The 17,986-nt window shown below is 46.1% G+C and overlaps 1 protein-coding gene across 24 annotated transcripts in view; it reads left to right on the forward strand.

Moving 5' to 3' along the window:
• Positions 1-17,882, forward strand: part of PHLDB1 (pleckstrin homology like domain family B member 1) — a 65,987-nt gene extending 48,105 nt beyond the window's left edge. For 9 of the 24 annotated variants that reach the window (XM_074215183.1, XM_074215190.1, XM_074215191.1 and 6 more), the window contains 11 exons: positions 1,823-1,963; positions 2,165-2,267; positions 2,882-2,926; positions 3,685-3,979; positions 4,163-4,253; positions 5,810-5,956; positions 8,780-8,896; positions 9,978-10,080; positions 14,863-14,948; positions 15,146-15,178; positions 16,286-17,882. In XM_074215183.1, the coding sequence (XP_074071284.1) occupies positions 1,823-1,963; positions 2,165-2,267; positions 2,882-2,926; positions 3,685-3,979; positions 4,163-4,253; positions 5,810-5,956; positions 8,780-8,896; positions 9,978-10,080; positions 14,863-14,948; positions 15,146-15,178; positions 16,286-16,426 (1,302 nt within the window). In that variant the 3' untranslated portion in view covers positions 16,427-17,882. The remainder of the gene's footprint in view (positions 1-1,822; positions 1,964-2,164; positions 2,268-2,881; positions 2,927-3,684; positions 3,980-4,162; positions 4,254-5,809; positions 5,957-8,779; positions 8,897-9,977; positions 10,081-14,862; positions 14,949-15,145; positions 15,179-16,285) is intronic. The other 15 variants (XM_074215188.1, XM_074215195.1, XM_074215202.1 and 12 more) reach the window with 3 other exon arrangements.
• Positions 17,883-17,986: the final 104 nt, after the last annotated feature.

Here is a 17,986-nt window from a genome sequence, read left to right on the forward strand (position 1 = left end):
TAGATCAGTTAGTTAGTAGGTATTTATTGATTGCTCACTATATTCTCAGCACCATGTTATCTGTATGAGGTGGATTACACTCTGGCACTTCCCTCTGAACCCTAGATGATTTTCACTTAATTTTTTTATTGGGGTTGGTGTGGAGATGCCAATCCAGCTTCACTCTGAGTATATGGTTATGTCCCATAGGACTGATATTTCCTGGATCAAATTGGCAATATATTGTCTTATGATGTCCAAGGGAGAGGGCAGCACATATGAGGTCAAAACAATCATTTCTTAAATTATCAGATTACTCAATAAATTATTAAATTTGTTGAGCTCTTCTGTGTGTGGCTGGCTTTGTAAGCCAGGACTAAAAAAGTCAAACTCAAAACAGTCCCTACCCTCGAGGAGCTTACAGTCAAATGACACAACATGTATACATACAAAAAATATAGTCCTTAAATATAAAATGGTTTAGAGTCCTTGAAAACTGAGGTAGAGAACTGTTCTGCTGAAAACCAGAGAGGACTTAACTTTGGACAAAGAAGCAGCTACCTACAGTTTCTATAATATGAGGGACTCCCTACTCCTCTCAACAACCAGCCTGATACCAAAAACTTCAATAGTCTCTGCAACCTCTCCATTGAAGAGTAATTCCTCTGGGTTCAGAGAGGTCAAGGAAGATGAAGACTGAGCTTCAGTGGCCATCAGATTTTGCCCCAGCATTCATTGATTAGGAAGAGACTTTCAGTAGAGTAACAGGATGGACAGGAGGGAATGGGGTGATTGTAGATAATTCTAAAAATTTTGACAGAAAGGGAAGAAAAAAGAGTGAGGGAATAATAAGACAGGTGATGATTATTAAAGAATGGTAATGACTGGCATTTTTGAGGCAATAGGGAAGAAACTGAAAATGATGGAGAGTGGATAATCAAGGGCAAGCTCCTGGAGAAGATGGGGCGGGGATAAGATTGAGGGTACAAGTGATAGGGTTAGCCTTGGCTTAGGGAACAGCCTTCCCAGAGCCTGGAGCAAAGGAGGTGAGGACAGGTAAATGGATAAGGGGGTTTTGAGGTGTGGAGTAGGAGAGATGAGGGAGTTCTTGGTAGATAGTATTGGCTTTTGAATTGAAGTTGAAGTTATCTGCTGAGAGATGGGGAGGGGGGACATTGGGGAGTTGAGGAAGAAGGTTTGAAACAGGAGATTGTTTCATCCCCATGAGTTATAGAAACACAATTTATGATGCAAGGTGATTTAAGGGGGCAGTGGGTCCAGTTCATACTTGGACAGAAACCACTGCTATAATATCTCCATCAGGTGGGCATCCAATCTCTGCTTAAAGATTTCTAATATCCAGGAGCTCATAATTTATTCCATTCATAGGTGTCTGTGAGAGGTCTGAATTTGTCTCTTTAACCTTGCTCCCCATGACTCCTAGTTCTGCCATATGGGGACAAGAAAACAGTCTGATTCTACTCTGGGAACTTTGTGAGCCATTAATAACTTGGCAGGAATTAGTTCAGCAGATCTTTTCCAAGACCTGAATCAGAGTAGGTCTGGACAGGGATCAGAACTAAAAGTGGGACTAGCATCAAGAGATGCTGCTCAGGGAAGGCAGACCTCGGTGGGGAGGGGTAGTTAGAGTCAGGAGGTGGCCTGGGCTCCTGAAGTGAGATGACAAGGAAGACAAATGTCATTTTTAGGGACTAGCCCACCCAGGCAGAGGCTGCGATGGAGAGAGGCCAGGCCCTCTGAGCTCAAAATCCCCTTGCATGGTGGTGGGGGGTTTAAGTGGGGGCTTAGGTTGGACTGAGTGAGCTCTGTTCCTCTTTCCCAGGTTTACCGCTCCAAGATGGAGAGTGAGGCTGGCAGCCCCCTGCCTCGTACCCGCAGCGGGCCCATCCCCTCCTCCTCTGGTTCTTCATCCTCTTCCTCTCAACTCAGTGTTGCTACCCTGGGTCGAAGCCCCTCTCCTAAGGTCTGGGACTGGGGGGTTGGGGGTTAGCGAGGGAAGGTAAAAGTAGGGTATGTCTGAGCAGGTGTGTGGCCGGTTGGTATTCACATTGAAGAGAGGGCTGGGTGCAATCAAAATCATCAGAAGAGTTCCCTGGGAAGGTAGAAGGTGTGTCCAGGGAGGTGGGCCCTGGCAGGACCCTGATGGACTTTACTTCCCCCGCAGAGTACCCTCCTTACCCAGAATGGCACAGGGAGCCTGCCCCGGAACCTGGCAGCCACACTACAGGATATTGAGACCAAGAGGCAGTTGGCCCTGCAGCAGAAGGGTGAGTGCTTCCTGACTCCATGTGCCCACCCCAATGGACTTAATTTGCTCCTTCAGTAGGATACTTTTGTTTGAATTAGGATCCTAGGCAGCAGCAGGAGGGATTTAGGTGTATATGTGTGTGTGTGTGTGTGTGTGTGTGTGTGTGTGTGTGTAAATATGCATATGCATGTTTACACATGCACACTCTTGCACGCATACATCCATGCACACACTGTGTGTTTGAGGGCTTCTTGACCAAAAGGGGGTAGATTGTGGGCCAGGGGAAACAACACCTGGCACACCATAGGTATTTAACAACAAACTGAACTGACCAGGGATGTCGCTTCTTCCCTAGAAGCTCCGGTAAGTCGGAGAGATCCCCATGAGCCTAACTAATGTGGTTGGTTAGGTGCAACAGTTTGGGGTGCCCTCGGGGTGACATCTTGCACTCTGTACTTCGGGGACCCAGGAATCCCTGGTTTCTTTGTGCCTTCCTTCCTCGTCTCCCACACCCCACGTTTCAGAGTCCACGAATGTTTTGAAAGCCCACGTCTGTGCCTTTCTCTCCTCTCATCCCTTCTGTGTCTCCTCCTTTCTGCCACCCCCATCCTCTGTCCGGCTGCCCCGTGCCAGGCCAGTCACTTCCTGCAGAGCCCCTGCCTCTCGACGACACAGCAGGTAGAGCGGTGGGCACTATGGGCATTGCTTCTGGCCCAGCAGTTCCTCCCTCCCCCCCATGGCAGCTGCATGGCAGCAGGTCTCCCTCCCTGTCAAGGCTTTCTGCTAGGGCCCAAGGCTATTTAGGCTGGTGGCTCTTATGCTAATCCATTTTGGATATTTAGGGCCCTGGTCACAGAGGGTAATGGGAGTGGCCTTTACCCCAAGTTCTTGGGGAGGCATCCTGCCTCCCTTCTCAAGTCTGTCTCCTGTGTCTGTCCCCTATCAAGTACCCCTTTCCCTCCGCTGCTGCACCTCCTGGGCAGGGCCTGAGCAAGGCCTGCCTGGCAAAGCAGGAAACCTGCCTATGACTGGCATCGCTTTTCCCACCCCACCCCTCCAGGGGGGTCTGATGCATGTGCTCTACCTGGCCTCCCTCGCTCCTGGCTGCAAGATGGATGAGGCTGGCCAACTGTTGACCACTGGGAGGGTCTGTGGGATGGACATTGGTCATTGTAGAGGCAAGAGGTGGCAGGAATCTTGGGGAGTAGAGCAATCCCAGCTGATTGTGGCTAGGAGAGCTGGAGGCACAGAGCTGGCAGGCACCCGGAGCAACCTGAGGGCAGGCATCGGGGGGTCCTGCCAGGACCAGGAGCTGCCAGTGCTGAGCTAGGTCTCCAGGAGGCCTTCTCCACAGTCCTGCCACACTTATCCAGGATGCTGACAGCCCTCTCTCATCTGGGCATGGTGCCCACTGTGACCTCCTCTCCCCCATGCAGGACAGCAGGTGATCGAGGAGCAACGGCGACGGCTGGCTGAGCTCAAGCAAAAAGCAGCAGTGGAAGCCCAGTGTCAATGGGAGGCTTTGCACGGGGCAGCCCTCTACCCCCCAGCCTCCTCAGGCTTCCCCCCGCTCATGCACCACTCCATCCTGCATCACCTGCCGGCCACTCGGGATCGGGCAGAGGAGGGGGAGCATGCGTACGACACCTTGAGTCTGGAGAGTTCTGACAGCATGGAGACCAGCATCTCCACAGGAGGCAATTCAGCCTGCTCCCCTGATAACATGTCCAGGTAGCACCTGCCATGGGCATGGCCCCAGATCCTACTGCTCCAGTCTCAGTGCCCCCGGCTCAGCCCCAGTACACCCCACCCCCAGCGTTCCCAGCTCCAGTCCCAGGGATGCCTCCAGCTCCCTGGCTCATGAGCAACCTGACCCCGGCTTACCATGTCACCTCTCCTCCTCACCCCCTTCAGTGCCAGTGGAATGGACATGGGGAAGATTGAGGAGATGGAGAAGATGCTGAAGGAAGCCCATGCTGAGAAGAGCCGACTCATAGAATCAAGGGTGAGCCTGGTAGGGGAAATGGACTGCACTGGGAGGGAGGGGACAAGAGAATTGAATAATAGCTGGGTCTGGAGTCAGAAAAATCTGGAGTTTAAATCCTGCCTCAGAGGCTTACTAGCAGTGTGACCTTGGGCAAGTCACTTAACCTCAGTTGCCTCAGTTTCCTCATCTGTAAAATGAAGGTGCTAATAGAACCTACCTTCTACAGTTGTGAGGACCAGATGAGATATTTCTAAAGCACTTAACATATATCTGACTTAATAAAACTTGTTACTGCTTTTCCTATTTCCTCTGTGTCCTTGCTTCTTTTTTTATTTTTATTTTTTATTTTTGCAAGGCAACAGGGTTAAGTGGCTTGCCCAAGGCCACACAGTTAGATAATTATTAAGTGTCTGAGGCGGGGTTTGAACTCAGGTAGTTCAGGGCCGGTACTCTATCTACTGCGCCCCATAGCTGCCCCAATATCCTTGTTTCTTGAATGAACTAGCAAACAATTACACATTTACAGAACCCTACTCTGGGTATGAAAAGAAGGCAAAACCTTCCTGCCTGCTTTGGAGGGGTGGGAGATTATGAGCACCATAAAATAACTACAAAGTCATTCATTGTTGCTTTTGCCAATGGTTTTTTCTCTTTTTTAATCTTTGCTACAAAGGAAGCCTCTGTGGGCAAGGGAGGAGGAAGGGCTATATTCAGAAACGAAGATGAAATAAAAGTAAAAGATTAAATAAGATTCAATGTAAGATTAAAAATAAGATTAAATAAAATTAGATTGATTAAAAATAAGAAAAAAGACTATCAAGAACACAGAGATAAATAGGCCATGAGCCTTCCCCTCCTGAGTTTACATCTAGTAGAAGGAATTCTTGCCTCAGGACAAATTCATTTGAAGGAAAAGCATGGAAGGGTTGAATTCAGGTGCAGGTGTGCTGGGAAAGGTCTTCTGTCATTCAGAATCTTGTCCCTCTCTTCCTCTGAGTTTCAGGGAAGGGTCCCAAGAGAGGGATGGAATGGTGATGAGACCCTGGGAGTGTTACGACCAGGCTCAATCACTCTTAAGTGTTGGCCCAGACCAAGGATGAGTTGTGGGTCCACAGTCTTTAGAGGAAACACCCTCTACCCTGGGGAGAAAATGTGGCCCTCTCCTTCCCCCCCCCCCACTCTCAATGTCTGCACCCTGATGTCATCTTGGTTGACTTATATTAGTGATGATTCTGGTCACATTTTCATTTTGCAAAATATTTTTCCTATGAGTCCTCTCAGGTGCAAGTAATAGTGGGAATTTTACAGACAAATAACCTGAGACTTAGGAAACTGAAGTGATTTGTGCAGGGTTACACACATAATAATTGGCACAAGGATGTGAATGAGGTCTTTGGTAGTGATATATCTTAAAAGAGGTATATCCTGCTGGGCATATGAGTTGAGAAGAAGGATCCTTACATTGATTTGTTAGGAAGGCTGTGATTTGCCCTTATCCAAGGCAGCCAAAAGACAGGTGGTGATGAGTGACCCTGGGGCCTCACCTCTCTTCCTTCTCCTCACTGAGGTCACAGGAACGAGAGATGGAATTGCGGAGGCAGGCGTTGGAGGAGGAGCGCAGGAGACGGGAGCAGGTGGAAAGACGGCTCCAGAGTGAGAGTGCCCGCAGGCAGCAGCTGGTGGAGAAGGAGGTCAAGATGCGGGAAAAGCACTTCTCCCAGGTGTGTGGGCAGTGTGCATGTGTGGTGTTCCCAGGGAGGTAGACCTGAGACATCTATCTCAGTGGTGTGCCAGAGAGGAATCCTACACATGTGCATTCGTGTCATGTATGCAGGTGTCCATAGATGTTCATACATGTGTTTGTTGTGTGCATCTCTATGCACATAGTTACACAATACACACCTGTGCATATAGATGTGCTATCTATGCATAACATTCTGCAAGAGAAAAGAAGTGGACCTGTCATTTCATAGGCTTAGCAACTCCTCTTACTGCTGCTGGTTGGTACCTTTTCTTTTCTTTTTTTTTTTTTTAGGTTTTTGCAGGGCAAATGGGGTTAAGTGGCTTGCCCAAGGCCACACAGCTAGGTCATTATTAAGTGTCTGAGACTGGATTTGAACCCAGGTACTCCTGACTCCAGGGCCGGTGCTTTATCCACTATGCCACCTAGCTGCCCCTGGTTGCTACCTTTTCTACAATGTCCAGTCTCTATCCCTTCAGCACAGAGAAATCAAATTACTTGTTTGGGGTTACCCAGCCCTTTCAAGTCAAAAGTAGACTCGAACCCAGCTCTTCCTGGATTCCCAGCCACTTCTCTAGCTACTCTTCTTGCCATCTTTTCATCCTCATATGTTACCAGACTCTAAAACATGCTTTTCTTTAGAAGTTGCCCATCAATTCTTGTACATCTCACAAGTGATGTTTCATGACCCTTGGGGGAATAAGGAAGGTCTTGAGTTGTTTTCCCCAGTCTCTGCCAAAGTCAGGCCAGAGCTAGGGTTCTGGGGCCCCTTTCCTATGGAATGAGGCTTTAAAACTCAGGTATAGTATCATCTGGCCAGAGCTGGAGGATTGTGTTCAGTTTTTTGTACCATATTTTAAAATGGCCTCTGGAGTCCATCCAGAACTATATCCTGTGAGATACTGTCAAAGAAACTGGGAATATTTAACCTGGAGAAGAGAAGATTGAGTAGATGTGTGAAAGATATCGTTTCCCACATATTTGAAAAGCTGTCATATGGAAGAAGAATTCAGTTTGTTCTAAGTGGCTCCCAATGGGAGAACAAAGAGCAAGAAGAGTGGTGGATAGAGAGCCGGCCCTAGAGGCAGAAGATCTGTGTTCAAGTCCTGCCTCTGACATGCCCTGGCAAATCACTTAATTCCTTAGTGTTCTAGGCAAGTCTCTACTTCCCGTTTTTTGTTGGGGTTTTGCCCATAGGTATTTTGCCATTTTCGTCCTCTTGAGTTTGTGTCTTAGTCTTCCCTATAACCATAATAACTTTCTGTGGTCATATTTTTTGTTTATTTGGGATTTTTTGCTCACATCCATCTATCTATACATATTTATATTTATATAGAGATACACACACACACACACACACACACACACACATATTTTTGCCTTTTTCCCTTTCTTTGAAATTTGAGCTCAGTCCTGCAGGTGGAGGGGACACTATCTCAGATTCTTGTACTAGTAGCTGCAGGTCCTGGCTGTGCTGATGTTGCGCTGAGGCCCATGGGGACCCTCATGTCTGGGGATTGAGGGATGGGGTGGAGGGTAGCTGGAATCTATAGGAGTCTGGCAAGTGACCTGGTGTTGAGTTGGGGTCTTAGTGGTGGTGTCTGGTGTGTGCTGAAGCTCAGTGGGGTATTTCTGTGATAAGTCTTTAAGTTGTAGAGAAAATACTAATCTGTATTGATGATAGAAGTTGATAATTTCTAACAATGAGAATTATTTAGGTAATGAATTCTCTGTTCCTGGAAGTATTCAAACAGAGTAGAGGGTCACCTTTTAGGGATGGCATAGAGGGTATTCATGGGTGGCACAGAACATTGTGTTTTCTTCCCACTTTGAGATTCTTCCTTACTTTGATTATCTTGAGGAGTTTGCTAAGGAAATGATCTATTTAAATTTTTCTACTTAAGCTATCAAACTTGAAAACTAACCAAAAAATGCTGTTTGCTTTAGAACTTAATGTCAAAAATCTATCTGAAATGTGTGCCTGCTTTTCCTGACTTAGGAAGCAGTGTGTCAAATGGAGGGTTTGTTCTGAATATCAGTGGTGGCTGACCCTGTAGGAGATAGTAATGAATCGTTGCTTTCTCCAGGGCAAATCCTAGAAATTACTGGTTTTTGTAAAAATAGAAGACCCTGATCTCAGTTAATTTGTTATTGTTTGCGTCTCTCCTAAGAGGTTATTAAAAAGAGAAAAATCCAACCAAGGATATGAATCTTAGAATGTTAGTGTTGGAAAGACCCTTGTAAATTATCTAGTGCTTGACACATACGAGCCCTTGCACAGATGTGGAAACAGAAGTTAAGCAGTTATCTGGGTTCTGTTAATCAAGGACTTTCTTCACTGCTTATAGTGGAGAACATCTTGGAGTAGATAAGTACAGTAATCACGTTAGAAAAACTATGGGTTTCTGTATTCAGCCTATTGTTCCAAAGTAGTTTATAACTCTCCTCTCTTTTTATCCTTCCCTTTAGCTGTAGGAATGAGGAAAGAAGGAAAGAAAGGGTAGGGGTGATTGTCTCTTCATCAGAAGTGGAACAGTAGAGACCCAGAGAGGACCAGTGGTTTGTTCAATGTCACACAGCAAGTCAGGGATGGAACCAGAACACAAATCCAAATATCCTTGATTCTCAAGTTTGTGAAGGACAGAAGAATGGTGCTATTGGGATAAAGTGGGCAAAGATCATGGGAACTGCTTGAGAGTTTTGGCCTGCGAAGAAGAGGAGGTTCCCCAAGACAAATCATAACAAGGAGTGAGGTGCTACCCTTGAGATCCCTGCATCCTAGCTCCCTTCTCTCTTCCCATAGGCACGGCCCCTTACCCGATACCTGCCCATCCGGAAGGAAGATTTTGACCTGAAGACCCACATTGAGTCCTCAGGCCATGGTGTGGACACCTGCTTGCATGTGGTGTTAAGCAGCAAGGTCTGTGCATATGTTGGGTGAGGATTGGGGATTGGAGGGTAAGGGTAGGGAGACTCCCACATCTGCAGTCTCAGACACAGCTAGGATCCTCAAGAGCAATCCTGTTCCCCTCCCTTAGCTCAAATCCCCAGAGATTTCTGTCATGACCCTTAGGTCATAGAACAGCTTTGAGGAGATTGTAAGGCATGGGAATGCAAAGGAAAAACCCTAGAATTGCTCTGATTTGAGGTTGAAAGAGAGCTAGTGGTCCTGGGGGACTTTGGAGGCGCTTGACCTAGCAAGCTGTGTCATCCAGAAAACATGACTTCATACTTTGGTGTCAAAGGTTGTTGTTGAACAACAAAACTAGTTGTTCTATCTTTGTGATCCCTTTTTAGATCTTGGCTAAGATACTTAAAATACTAAGATTCCTTCTCCAGAAAGAGAGGTGAACAGAGTGAAGTGACTTGTCCAGGGTCATGCAACTAATAAGTGTCTGAGGCCAGATTTGAATTCAGGTCCTCCTGACTTCAGGCCTAGCCCTCTGTTCACTGAACTACCAAGCTACCCTCCTTTCAAGTTCTGACTGCCATTTCTTTTTTTTTTTTGGTCTTTTTCATATTTTTTTTGGCAAGGTAATGGAGTTGAGTGTCTTGCGCAAGATCACACAGCTAGGTAATTATTAAGTGTCTGAGAGCAGATTTAAACTCAGGTCCTCCTGACTCTAGGGCCAGTGCTCTATCCACTGCACTACCTAGCCCCTTCTGACTGCCATTTCTACCTTAAATAAGTCACTAGTAATTTCTGTGGGCTTTGATTTCCTAAACTGTAAAAAGAAAAAATTGAACTAGGTGAGAATTAGGTAAACAGGTGACCCTACAATCCTCTCCCCAAGGATCTTTTTACCCCATAAGGAAAGGAGTGTGAAGATAAGATTGAGGTATTCTTCACCTAAATGTTCATGTCCTCCATTTGGGTCCCAACATCCTGATTCCCTCCCCTCTCCCTTTCCTACTCCACATTTAAAAAAAAAAGCCAAGGAATCAAGGGGGCATCTTCTGGTTTGAGATTTCGGTTCTTACTTCTCTTGGTTTCTTACAAGGTCTGCCGGGGCTATCTGGTCAAGATGGGTGGCAAGATAAAGTCATGGAAGAAACGTTGGTTTGTCTTTGACCGACTCAAGCGCACCCTTTCCTACTATGCTGGTAAGTTCTGCCCACTTATGGTCATGGCCTCTCCTCCTCCAATGCCAGAGAGATGGGCAGATCCCTGGGAAGCCAGGGATTTGGTACTGAGCAGCTCAAGCCCCTATGTCCCTTGTGGCCCTGGAGAGATGAAAGGAGCGTTCCCTTGGCATATTCCACCTCTCTGTTAGACTAGACAGTGGGTTATTATTATTAATGATAGCAATTCATATTTAATTAATAATTATTAATATTAATAATAATCAATAGTAGTAGTTGTAATTACTCACAGTTATATAGCATCTACCATATGCCAGGTAATTTACAAGTGTATCTCATTTGATTGTCTTACCTAGGAGGTAAGATATTATTATTATCCTCATTTTACAGATGAGGAAACTGGAGCAAACAGAACTTAACTGACTTGCTGAGAACATCAGCGAGTCAGTTTCTGAGACTGGATTTGTACCCATGTCTTTCTGACTCGGAGTCAGCGCTCTATGTTTATTAGCAGTGTAACCCTGGGCTAGTTTGTTTATCCCACTGAGCCTCAGCTTTGAGTTCTGTAAAATGGGGATAATAATACTTAATCTATTAATCTCAATAGGATTGTTGTAGGCGATAAAAGGTTTTGTCAATCTCCAGATAATAACCCTGTTTTTAAGTAACCAAATGACATAATGCTTGGAATCAAGATGAAACTATATTCAAATCTATGATTCTGGGCAAATCACTTGACTTCTTAGCTCTCTGAATTGCAGAACAAGGACAGATCTGCATTGGGAGGGAGGTTCCTCCTCATGAAATCAGAGGTCTGCTCCCCACTCACCCCCAAAGCATACATTTTTAAAAAGGGTAAAAGATTCCTGAGAATTAACTCCCAGATGATGCAATGTCCACAACTTGCTTCAGGTCCATAAATACCTTGCTCAGGATGTGGTCTCACTACTTTAGAATATTCAAGTTGGAACCCTGCAGGCTTTCCCCATGAGCTCCAAGCATATCGACACTCACTCTTGCTTGCCTGGCAAATTTTCAGCTGAGAAAATGACATCAGCCAAAAGACATCAACAAGCCACAAAACTCTCTTTAAAAATAGTAATATTCCTTGGGGCGGCTAGGTGGCGTAGTGGATAAAGCACCGGCCTTGGAGTCAGGAGTACCTGGGTTCAAGTCCGGCCTCAGACACTTAATTACCTAGCTGTGTGGCCTTGGGCAAGCCACTTTAACCCATTTGCCTTGCAAAAACCTAAAAAAAAAATAGTAATATTCCATCAGTTCTCTGTTATCTACTTTATCCACATGGTGGATTATCTATATGTTAGATTTACTAATCCCAGGATTGGGTCCATCTCACTTCTCTCCTCCTGAAGACTGAGTAGGGATTGTTTCAACATAGGTATATGTTCCCTCCATCCTTCCTCTCACTTCTCCCAACATTCCACCCATAAATCCCACAGTATGTAGGTGCAAGGGTTAAGAACAGACATTTAACTTTAACGAAGTATTTAAGTGAGCATCTGAGTTAGATTTGAACCTAGGTCTCTTCGAACTTCAAATCCACTGTTCTTTCCACCACACAAATCTCAATACAGCAGTACCTCATTTATCTGGTAGTACTGGTGATGGAGATGCTCTATTTACCCAAGCTTCCCAGTGATGGAACTTTTTCCCTTAAATGCATTTTTCCATTGAAATGTTTCTATTTATATCCCCTATATTTCCCAACATATCCCCCCCCCAGAGTCATCCCTGTAACAAAGAATAAAAAAATAGAAAGACAATTCAGTAAAACTAACCAAAAGCCTCAAAAAAGTATGACATTGGGGGCAGATAGATGGCTCAGTGGATAGAACACTGACCCTGGAATCAGGAGGACCTGAGTTCAAATGCAGCCTCAGACACTTAAAAATTACCTAGCCGTGTGGCCTTGGGCAAGTCACTTAACCCCATTGCCTTGCAAAAAAAAACTAAACTAAATAAAAAAAGTATGACATTATCAGCAACATTCCACACCCATTGCACACCAACTCTTCAAAGAATAGTCAGAGATCCCTTCTATCTCTTCTTTGGAATCAAACTTGTTCATTATTTTACCACATTCAGCTTCAAAGTGTCTTGTTGCTATTGAGTAGCTGAACTTTTGCTCCCATAAACTCCAACATTTGTTGATATGGTCTTCTTTGACAAGATACTTCTTTTTTTTTCTGTTTAAGAAATATTTTATTTATTTTGAGTTTTACAATATTTTCCCTAATCTTGCTTCCCTCCCCCCCACCTCCTATAGAAGGCAATCTGTTAGTCTTTACAGTGTTTCCATGGTATACATTGATCTAAGTTGAATGTGATGAGAGAGAAATCATATCCTTAAGGAAGAAAAAATAAAGAATAAGAGATAGAAAAATTACACAATAAGATAATGGGTTTTTTTTTCTAAATTAAAGGTAATAGTCTTTGGTCTTTGTTCAAAGTCAATAATTCTTACTCTGGATACAGATGGGATTCTCCATTGCATACAGCCCAAAATTGTCCCTGGTTGTTGCACTGAAGGGATGAGCAAGTCCATCAGGGTTGATCATCAACCCCATGTTGCTGTTAGGGTATACAGTGTTTTTCTGGTTCTGCTCATCTTGCTCAGCATCAGTTCATGCAAATCCCTCCAGGCTTCCCTGAATTCCCATCCCTCCGGGGTTCTAATAGAACAGTATTGTTCCATGACATACATATTACCACAGTTTGTTAAGCCATTCCCCAACTGATGGACATTCCCTCTGTTTCCATTTCTTTCCCACCACAAACAATGCTGCCATGAACATTTTTGTACAGGTGATGCTTTTACCCTTTTTCATCATCTCTTCAGGGTATAGACCCAGTAGTGGTATTGCTGGATCAAAGGGTATGTACATTTTTGTTTCCCTTTGGACATAATTCCAAATTGCTCTCCAGAAAGGTAGGATGAGTTCACAGCTCCACTAACAATGTATCAATGTCCCAGATTTCCCACATCCCTTCCAACATTGATCATTGTCCTTTCTGGATACTTCTCTCTCTCTCTCTCTCTCTCTCTCTCTCTCTCTCTCTCTCTCTCTCTCTCTTTCTTTTTTTTTTTTAATTTTTTGCAAGGCAATGGGGTTAAGTGGCTTGCCCAAGGCCACACAGCTAGGTAATTATTAAGTGTCTGAGGCCGGATTTGAACTCAGGTACTCCTGACTCCAGGGCCAGTGCTCTATCCACAGGGCCAGTGCTCTATCCACTGTGCCACCTAGCTTCCCGTAGACACTTCTGTGAAGAATCATACACTTTACCAACCTTCATAAGCAGAACTTGGTCTATTCTTTTATTGAACATTGGGTGGAGATTTGAACCCAATCATCTGCTCTCTATAATAAGAAGTTTCTCCCTTCACTTTCCAGTTTCTTTGTAAATCTTTCCAAGTTTCTCCCTACTTTATAATCAATTTTGACTACTCAAAGTTATTTTTTTTAATTTTATATTTTGGATTCTTGATTATTTTAACTGGCATTTTGACCTTCAGATAAATGACAAGTTATTCCTTTCCCTCTGCCTCCCCATTTAATTAAAAATTTAAAATTAATTAAAGTTAAAAAACCCAAACATTATAAATTAACCCAATATATGAAGTGGAAATAGCCCAAAGTCTTTAATTCCATTCTCTATGGTTCCACTACTTATTTCCTATGTGATTATGGGCAAGCATTTATCTTCTCTGGTCTTCAGTTTTCCCATTTGTAAAATGGGGAATGATAAATATTGACTTAAGCTTCAAAGTCACTTTAAATAAATTATCTCTTTTAATCCTCACAATTGCTCTAAAAGGTAGGTTCTATTATTAATCCCATTTATAGATGAGGAAAACTGAGATTGAAGTCAGTAAAGTGATTTGCCCAGGGTCATACAGCTAATCAATTTGTGAAGCAAGGTTCAAGGCCAGGTATCCTTAGAATTCCTCTTGGTATAGTTCTCTTATATTACCTACTTCACGGGATTGTTGAGGAAAGCATTTTATATTATGATACAGGAATAGAATTTATTATTTTTTTAATTTATTTTATTTAAGGCAGTGGAGTTAAGTGCCCAAGGTCACACAGCTAGGCAATTATTAAGTATTTGAGACCGGATTTGAACTCAGGTTCTCCTGACTCCAGGACCAGTGCTCTATCCACTGCGCCACCTAGCTGCCCAATAGAATCTATGATTAATGAAGATTATCTGGCACAGCATTTCCCAGGCCTTCTCATTGGTTTCTCTTTGTGCTCCATCGCGTCCTCCCACTTTTCCATCTCTCTCAAGAGGGTGAGCCAAAGCAGTGGGCAACATTGAACCCGGAGATGACTGGACTGTTCTAAGCAGTCCTTAAAGGACTTCCATGGGGAACAGAGACTAGAGTTGTCCATTTGACCCAAATGGGGAGAGTTGGAAGCAATGGGTGAAGGTTTCAGGGGGCAGATTTAGAAAAGCAAAAACTTAGAGCTTTCTCCAAGTGGAACTCCAAGGGCTTTCTTGGAAGGTGGTGGATTGTTCCTTCCTACCTTGAATATCATCAAACAAAGACTGAAATTTTGCATCTCAGTTCTGAGGGACAACTCTATAAAGGCAGTGGATAGGAGGAAGGGGATGTAGGAATAGGGAGCAAAGGCAAGGATTGTCTTCTCCATTTCACAAATGGGAAAATTGAGACCTATAGAAGTTGCTGCAAGGCAGGGCTGGAAATCACCAGCAGAGCCCTGGGACTCCAGGGTCTTCATTGTCTCTATTCTTCAGCCCCTGTCTCTTTCTTCACAGACAAACATGAAACTAAGCTCAAGGGTGTCATCTATTTCCAGGCCATTGAGGAGGTGTACTATGACCACCTTCGAAGTGCTGCCAAGGTGAGGGGAGGGGAGAAGGGAGACCCTATGAGAACATTGATTGGGGGAAACAGGCTGCTGAGGTGGGGTGGGGGATGCAGCAGTATGAGGGGCTGGGCAAGTCTCAGGATGGGGTCAGGAATTCCAGGCTCTGACCTCTTCCATCGCTTCTGTTGACATTTCTTCCTTTCTTTCCCTCACACCTCCCCCTTCCCCAGAAGAGATTTTTCAGCTTCAGCCTGGTGACTGAGGTACCCCTGCCTTACAACCCAAAGCCTTTTAATCAATGCTGTCTCTGCCTTCATCCTGACTGGGGCCCTGATCCCCCTTTCCAGAGCCCTGCTCCCTCAACCTTGCAGTGGATGTCAGAGAGTGTCAAGGGAGAGGTCAGCAAGCTGACAGTGCCCCCCCAGGCTGGCAGATGAGGGGCAAGAGTGTTTTAGAATACTATGCCCATAATTCCTCATCCTGCTTTCACTGTGAATGACAGTTGTCTGTTTCTCACCCTACCTGGTACGGAGTTGGGGAATGGGAGGGGATGAGAGGAGGAGTCAGAGGAAGGGAATGGAGTGTAGAAAATTTCTAAAGGGGTTAAATTTGAGAGGATGGATCAAAAGTCAAAAAATCAGGAAAGGAAGACAAGTTATTTTACCAGCCTTCTGGCCTCTTTGGACTGAGAGGTCTGCAAGTAGAGAGGGGCAGGGCCATGCCTAAAATTTTGAGCCAATCATCCTCATGAGAGTCAGAAACACTCACATGAAGCTTGACCCTGATGGCCAGCTAACCATCCCAAGCTCCCAGCTCTAACCATAACCCTTTGGCTTTCTTGGGACCTGGGATCCCAGCTGCCCAAGTGTGCCTAACCTACAATTCTGCATTGTTCTGAGTGAAGGGCCCTGGGTTTCTTGGCCCTAGCTTTTCTCCTGCCTTCCCTCTCCTCCTAGAGAGGCCAGTGACTAGCCTTCTCTGAAGCTGCTCTGTCTCTAATTCTCAAAGCATTCTCTTTGGTGGGGACTTCCTAGATCTGCCCCGTTGAGGATGGTCGAGACAGAGGTCAGAAAGGAGAGTTGAAATAGGGTACCAAGCCTGGCCCTGGATCTGGCATCTGTCCCCAGTGGGGATTTCTGAACAGACAGGCTGCCAGGTGGGGTGGGGGTGGCGGTGGGGAGGGGTACCAGTTTTGATTCCATCTATGCCTGCCTGGATGCCAGCAGGGCTCGACCTTCAAACCCAAGGGCCTTCACAAAAGAAGGTTCTCCAGTTTGAGGGTGGGGACTGATAGATGGCCTGGCAGCGTGCCATGGGGCTGTGGGCTTGTGCCTAGGCTTAGACTTGCCTGTCTTATTTTTCCTCTGCAGAGTCCCAATCCGGCCCTGACCTTCTGTGTCAAGACCCATGACCGGTTATATTATATGGTAGCACCTTCCCCTGAAGCCATGCGCATCTGGATGGATGTCATTGTCACTGGGGCTGAGGGGTACACCCAGTTCATGAATTGACCTGGAGGTGTTGGGGCCAGCCCTTGTGTTCCTCTCCACAGGGGAGGAGTCACATCCAGCCATCTGCCCCCCCACCCCACCCCACCACTCCTAGGGGCCGGCAGCTTCGGTGTTCCCTGGGGAGCATCTTTCCTGAGGCTTGGAACTTATTCTACCAGGATATTTCCTAGAAATCCCCTGGGAGGGGAGAGCCTGGTTTTGATGGTTTTGATAAGACAGTAACATCCAACAAGCTTCTCATTCCTTCCACACAATGCCAGGCCCCGAGTCCCTGGCAGCTGGCTGGAAGGGGAAGAGGGGATGTGGGAGAAGGACCGCCTTGGGTCTCAGCATCTGCCCCAGCCCCTCAGAAGCCCTCCAAGGAGTTGATTGGGGCTGAGGGTCATGGGAGTGTGCCTGGGCCGACTGGCATCTGGGCTCGCTCGGGATAAGGGTCCCTAGGTCTCCCTGGGCCCCTTTTCTCTTGGAAAAGACACGCTTAAGGTACCAGAATCTGCCAAAGATCCCCTCTTCATCTCAGCCCCCTTCCCAGGGCCCTGAGGGCTGAGCACAGGCCACATCCTGAGAAAGTAAAAGGGAGAGGGGAGCTCGAGTTCCCAAGACCCTTGCTCTCTCTCCTCCTTCCCTTTCCCCCAGTTTATTATCATTGTACTCATAACAGAGGAAGTGGTACCATTACCATGGTTACAGCCCCATCTGCAGCCATCTAGAGCCATGCTCATGCCATATTTGTGCCCCCCACACACACCTCCCCACCATTGCTCTATCCTCATTCCCCCACCGTGGCTCTAGGTATCTCTTATGGGCCCAACCCCCACCCCAGCCTTCCCAAGGCTCAAGATTTCTTCACCCTAAGGCCCTTGATCATCTCACACTAGGGAGAGGGGACCGACCACCCATGTCCTCCCCCCATCCCATTCTCTTACCACCAGGCCCCAATGCACTAGCCCTACCTGGCCCTAGGTCTGGGCCCCTTTCCCCTCCACTCGTGCCTTGACTGGAGCCAGAGGTTTCCAGGGTCTGGGGAGATGGAGACCCCAAAAGGAAACACAGGGTCTGGGGTGGGTGATGGAACACATTCTGAGCCATATCCTTGGCCGAGGACTGTTTACCAGGGAGGAAAGGAGCTCATCCCCACTTCCAGGAAGTGCTACCAAGGTGGATAGAACCAGTGAGGGGATGAAGTGTACACCCCCCCGCCAGCTGTCCATGTCCTGTCCCCTCTTGGCCTCAGGAATATGGCAGGGGAGACCAGACTCCCACTCAGCTGGTTCCAGCCCCTTAGGCCTTAACACTAATCCCTCTTCTCCTGTCCAGACTTCCTTCCCTTCCGTCTTTCCTCCCCATCTGCCAGGGGCCTGAGTTGCCTGGTCCAGGCTGGGGTTGATTGTTGGGGTTTTTTTTTCCAGTATTTGTAAGCAGTTCAACAAAAATAATAAAGCATTTGAAATAATCAGCTAAAGAGCTTGATTTGAGGAGGGGGAGAACAGTGGCCATGGAGGTGATTCCTGTGGAATACATTAGGACCCTTCAGCAGATTCCATCCCATGCCTTGGACAA

The sequence above is a fragment of the Macrotis lagotis genome, chromosome 1 (assembly GCF_037893015.1).
Source record: "Macrotis lagotis isolate mMagLag1 chromosome 1, bilby.v1.9.chrom.fasta, whole genome shotgun sequence".
In the NCBI taxonomy this organism is placed as follows: domain Eukaryota; kingdom Metazoa; phylum Chordata; class Mammalia; order Peramelemorphia; family Peramelidae; genus Macrotis; species Macrotis lagotis.